At 36.1% G+C, this 6242-nt stretch overlaps 1 protein-coding gene across 1 annotated transcript in view; it reads left to right on the top strand.

Annotated features, from left to right (window-relative positions):
* LOC105819024 (contactin-6-like) overlaps window positions 1-2530 on the top strand; it is a 167612-nt gene extending 165082 nt beyond the window's left edge. Inside the window, exons 10-11 of the mRNA XM_012655179.1 lie at window positions 985-1171; window positions 2496-2530. Of these exons, the coding sequence (XP_012510633.1) occupies window positions 985-1171; window positions 2496-2530 (222 nt within the window). The remainder of the gene's footprint in view (window positions 1-984; window positions 1172-2495) is intronic.
* Window positions 2531-6242: the final 3712 nt, after the last annotated feature.

Genomic DNA, 6242 nt, shown 5'->3' with positions numbered 1-6242 from the left:
CTCCTAAATCTGTTCTTTATAGTCTACGAAGAATGGGACAAGTCACATTTGTAGGCCTGCATTCTCACCAAGTTGAGGGATGAGGACATGGTTAGGGAAAGTTGTCAATCACTCATTGTTCACCTTGGGAATCCAATGATTCACAAAATGGGTAACATAGTCTATTGTATTTTGGAGTTAGAATAAGTCTATGATTCTGAATATCTTTAATTTTATTTCCCACTTTTTTGTTTGTTTGCTTTTATAAGAACCTTCCGGTCCAAGCAAAAATCTCTACTCATGTGATAGGTATCATTGTCTCTCCATGGTGAAAATGCCTTACCACTTATCTGAACCTTATTTGTTTCTCAAAGCTCATCTCTAGTCTCCTCTTCTCTCATCAACCCCTGATGCTGTCTTTATTCAAATTCTTACAGCATTTTTTTCTATACCACTTCTTTGCAATGTGTCCTCTTATTGCTTTTGACATACACTGCACAGTCTAACCTCTTAGCTAGATGATAAAGGGCTTGAAAACAAGTGCTAAGCTTTATTCTCTTTTGTCTTTCTCAATGTACCCAAAAGAATGCTAACACATAAGAAGAGCTCAGTATAAATTAAATTAACTTGTGATTGAAAGAACTCACGAGAAAATGTCAACAGTAAAACATTGTAATCAAAGTCTTTGATCATATGAAATTTATTTTGGCTTAATTTATTATATATCCTTTAATAAAGCTGGTAACCTTTAGATATGTAACACTTTATTTGGGTAATCCAAAAAAGCCTAAGTTCTCTAATTTCTATTGTGAATTTGTATTTATATGCTGTATTTTTTGTTTCCTCACTATAAATGTTAGTCTTTTGTCATTTGATCGTCATTGTGTAATCGTTTTAATTACAAAATATTTTTGTCATCTCTGCTCCTGTTTTCTTCCCATATCCCTTGTGTTCGATAATTGTTGGCAAACAATGAATTGCTTGTTTTGTGTTTTTAATCATCAGGTATTATACTGGACAGATGATTCCAAAGAATCCATGATTGGTAAAATTCGAGTCAGTGGAAATGTCACAACCAAAAACATCACAGGGCTGAAAGCTAATACCATCTACTTTGCTTCTGTGAGAGCCTACAACACTGCTGGGACAGGGCCCTCAAGCCCCCCAGTCAATGTCACCACCAAAAAATCCCGTAAGTACACATCACGCTGCAGGGGACAAGATTGATCTGTGAATAGAAACCTTTTACTTCACTCAATGTCCATTTCATTCTCCCCACCTCATCATTTTACTGCTTGGTTAGTTTGGTTAGTTGGTGTGTCCCTTAACTATGGATAATCGTTGAAATTTTCTGGTAATAATCAAAATAAACTCTTTTGATCTTTCTGGAATTCCAAAAGGGGAAATGCTCTGAGTACCTAGATGAAAGTCTGGAGAGTGTAAGATTTAAGCATACTGACTTTGATGCGCTCCCCTCAAATGAGTTCAAAACTGACCTCCCATCCTCAGAACGTTAGGTGGTCATTTATCTTTCAGAGTCTCAGTAGCCTCACCTGCAAAGTGAAGAAAAAGTAGTATTTATGTTCTCATAGGATTTTGTTCAAGGTTGAAAGAGATAATTAATAACAAGTGCCTAGCACATACTTTAGTAAATGCTTAGTAAATGGTTTTTGTTCGTTTTTGTTTATCATATGAGTCCTAGAGTGCACCCCAGCACTGTTAGATACCTAGATCTTTCCTCTTAGGATACCTTAGCACTGTAGTTTACTCAGAAGCCCCTGAAATCTAAGAATGGACTCTTCTTCTTCTTTTCTTTCTTGATAATCAGTGAGGTGTCTGTCACATAGTTGGCTTGACAGATAAAAGATGAACGGTTGATTTTTGCTGCCTTTGTTTTCTAACTAAGTCTGGTACTGCACAAATACTCCATAATAGGAGGCACAGTAGTAAATTAGCAGGGGTTTGAACTGAGGAGACTTCTTAGTAGCTAGCTGCAATATGTATTTTTGTGATTGCATAATGTTTATGTATTCCTTATACATTGTTAAACATAAATTATTCACATACATAAGCTTTTTAAAACACATTTTTTGGCCTCTGAATCCTGATGAACAGAAATTAACAAATATAGCTGCTGAATTTTGACAAAGACTAAGAAAAATGTATTGCCACTGACAAAAAGGACAAATCTAGCTTGCCTATAAATGTCATATTCTGACAACTTCTCTGTATTGGAAAGAAATAGGTGGTTGAGTAGAGTTTGGAAATCAAATGATATTAAAGTTTTTTTTACCCTTATGCCTATATGCATCATGTCCAAAAGAACTTATAAATCTTCTCAATTAATAGGCCCTTGATGAAATAGATTATCCAATTATTTCCACAGCACCAGACTCACTGTCAAGAGACCTGTGTTCCAATTCTGGGGTACGTCACTAACTCATGACCTAAAACAGGACAAGACATTCCATTTTTATGCTTTAATTTTCTTTTTTTTTTATGTTTTTAAATTTCAGGATATTACAGTGGTACAAACGTTTTGGTTACATAAATTACTTTAATTTTCTTATCTGTTAAATGGAAATTATCTTTGTCCTCACTGCCTTCCCAAATTATTGATGAGGCACAAACGAGATGCTGATTGTGGGAGCATGTTGCAAAGTACAAAGTGCTATGAAACTGCTAAAAAGGAAACATGTAAGGAAAAAGCCTCTGGGATCAGTTCATTTCAAGGAGAGAATATGTATGGACCCAAAATTCCTGAACCAGCTTTCCTCCAATCCACCCAGTTTGAGACAGGATGGGCTGTGAGTGATTCTCAAGAATGGGTTGCCTAAAGATGCAGTTCTGTTCCTCTTCCTGTTTTACTCAGTGTTCACTACATTGATGAAGTCTTTGCCAGATACCTGTATGTATGATTTGCTTCTGTGTTCCTTCTGGAGTAGTCTGCCTCCTTCAGACTTTTTTCTGCAAATCTCGATGGAAATCTCCAATCAATCAGCAGTTTTAAGATTGCCTAGACATTTAATTCTAGCTGATTGAGAGATGCCAAACTCACAAAAACCTCTTGTGTGTAATTCAGTTTCTATCTCAAGCAAAATCAAGGGTGATTAAAAACGGGTAAGAGTAGCATTTTTAGAAAACACAGATTTGTGTCATGATAAGCTGACATTTTTGTGCAGTTATTGAGCCAGACTCAGGTCAACTTTTATTATACATAATCACATTGACTAGTTTAAGGTGGATTGAAACTTGAACAACAAACTAATTATTTACTTCAGAAAGACAGATATATCTATGTGACATCCATAAGACATGCATATTTTATATATGTATGTGTATATATGAGACATACAGAAAATCTCAATAAGAATTTGTCCATGCAACCTAAATTAAACATGTGTTAGTTTGTGCTAACCTATTCTATGTGTTCAAGCAGAAATCTCCTTGTCTTTGACATCAAGTTTGTTCAGTTGACCCAATTGGTCCTACAAATGGGCTTGACTCAAATTTGTATTAAACGCCAAGAACATTATTGGTGGTTAGTCTGGCAGTAACACATGATCAGCTCATCAAAAAGTAGGAAATATATCTTTTGAAAACAGTTCAATTAACAAGAAGTAATTTCACCCAACATACATGGAATATACCTACTAAGGGAAAAGTGAAAGGATAGTCAGAAAATTTAAAGTGAAAATTAGTGTTTCTTTAAGCATTCAGCTTTCTTAACTAAATCAAAGTACCCTTATAATTCCTAATTTCTTTCATCAAAATATAGTTTCAATATTTCTTAAATGTGGCCTTTACCAGTACGTATGCTTCGGTGTCATTATAAAAATAGGCAACAAGCACTTAACAGTGAGAAGGTTGTACAAGTCTCCATCCTGTTGTATTTGAATACCAGTCAGTCCTCTGGCTTCATTCCTTTGACAGTCTGTATCACAGACATTGTGAAAATAGAATGGTAACTGTTCTAGTTTCCTACTCCTATCATAACATACTGTCACAAACATAGTGTTTTCAAACAATACAAATTTGTTCTCATTTTTGGAGGTCAGCAGTCAGAAGTGGGTTTGACCGGGTAGAAATCAAGGTGTGTGTAAGGGCTGCACCACCTTTGGAGGTTCTGGAGGAGAATTTGTTTCCCTGTTTTCTGACTTCTAGAGATTACCTGCATCCTCTGGCTTGTGATCCCTTCCTCCATCTTCAGTGCCAGCAATGTAGGGTCCCTGCAGATCTCTGGCTCTGACCCTCTTCTTTTATCATCAAATCTCTAACCCTCACTCTCCTGCCACTCTCTTTCCCTCGTAAGACCCTTGTGATTACCTTGAGTAATTCGGGATTACTTCCCTGTCTCCAGACCTTTACCTTAATCACATCTGCAGACTCCTCTTTTCTATTTAAAGTAACAGGTTCTTTTCCACAAGTTCTAAGGATTAGGATGTGAATATGTTTGTGGGGAGTGTTTATTTTGCTTACCACAATTTTAAAATATTAAATATTTCTGTGTCCCCAGCCCTGTATTAGTTTTTTTCGTACCATGTCTCACTGAATCATTGTAACATATCAAGGAGCTTGGTATTTTAATTCCTACGTGTGAGAACACGAATGCTAGAAAAGTTTTGTCGTGACATCTGTTAGACTGATACACCGTGACCATGAAAGCTCTTCATTTCATGACCACTGGGCTCATTCACAATCTTCCTCTCTAACTATCTAAACAGTCCCTCTGCCTCCAGACTCTCATATCTTCAGTCTAAGCCTCAAACTGCTTTGAGATTTTTCTTCATAAAATGCAATCACACTCCTCACTCCCCACCAAATGCCATTGTCTCAGAAAAAGGCAGATGAGATCTTTTACAATCTGTCTGAAAGTTCCTTCTGTCCCATTCTTTATCTAGCCCTAGAAGTACCACCTTTATTGGTCTTCTAAAGTTTGACATTCACTCACCTGTCTTCATGGAATTGTTTAGCTTGTAGTGCTCCTGCCATGCCTATCAACAGTCAAATGTCCTTTCTACTGCTCTATAACCTCCCCAAAGTTTCTTCTTTAAAGTATTCGCATTTTTATTTTCTGGGAGTTCTAACAATGTTGGCCCATTGTGAGACGGTGTTGGAAAGAGTTAGAATGAGACTTCAGAGTGAGTGAAATTTGGATATGAATCCCAGCTCAGCCTCATATTAATACTATCTGTGTGACAAGTCTAATTATTTGATAACTCTGAATGCATTTTGTCATCTAAAAAACACAGATGGTACTTACCTCTAGTGTTTGCTCTGAGAACTAAAGGATATAAGGTACACCAAGGTGACACAGAGGCTGTCATACACTGAGGGCTCAGTGTGCGGTAACATGTGTCATTATGCTCCTCTTTTAGATGTGATTTCACTTTCTTTGCATTTTTTAAAGTAAGAAAGCACAGCTACTTCCTATTTCTTTTTCTTTATAAATTTGTTGCAGAAATTTTCTTTAAGGGTCATAGAAGGACATCCAAAGCATAGATGAGAAATGGCTTTAATGAAACATTGAAGATAGCCCCGATTCCAAGTGCTATCCCTGGATGTTACTTTGATTTTCTATGTCCTTGAGATGACATCAAGATTACCTCTGAATAGTGGTGACAGCAAAAAAATGCCTGCATTCATCATACATTCAAACTGTCACTGTTTAGATTTTTAATCCGATATTGGATCTTCCATTGTAGAGTCTGAGAAAGTAGAGCTCACAGTTACCAAAATCTCTGCATATTCTAATTGACTAAGCTAAAGAGATACAAAGCCTTTGTTTGGAAAAACAGGATGATTCAGTCATCCACTCAAGAAATCATGCCTCCCATGAGCCATGAACAGGGTTAAGTGCTGAGAAACTAATGGCGAATGAAACAGGCAAGATCCTTGCCTTCAGGCAATTTCTCTTTTAGTGGGGAGGCAACCTAAAACAAGAAAAAGACAAAGAACTGAAATAAATTTTAAAAAGTAAGATGAAGAAAATAAAGCATGTGCAAAGCTTCTTCAGTGTTAGTTATTATTGTTGCTATTGATGATAATGATATTAGTGTTGTTATTATTGTTCTTAAATAAATATCAGGGATTCCATTGTAAGTACCACAGCTTAGTGAAGATGATGTATTTCCAAAAGGCAACTCAGAGAAATTGCAAATATACTGTGATCCACACAGATATCACTTAAATGGAGTTTAGATTTACAAGGAAAGGAAAAAAAAATATTTACATAAATTCCAAGAGGAAAAGAAAAAATATAA

This window comes from Propithecus coquereli, unplaced genomic scaffold (genome assembly GCF_000956105.1).
Source record: "Propithecus coquereli isolate 6110/MARCELLA unplaced genomic scaffold, Pcoq_1.0 Scaffold463, whole genome shotgun sequence".
Lineage (NCBI taxonomy): Eukaryota > Metazoa > Chordata > Mammalia > Primates > Indriidae > Propithecus > Propithecus coquereli.
Note: the sequence above shows the minus strand (reverse complement) of the source record. Positions and strands in the feature narration are given on the sequence as shown.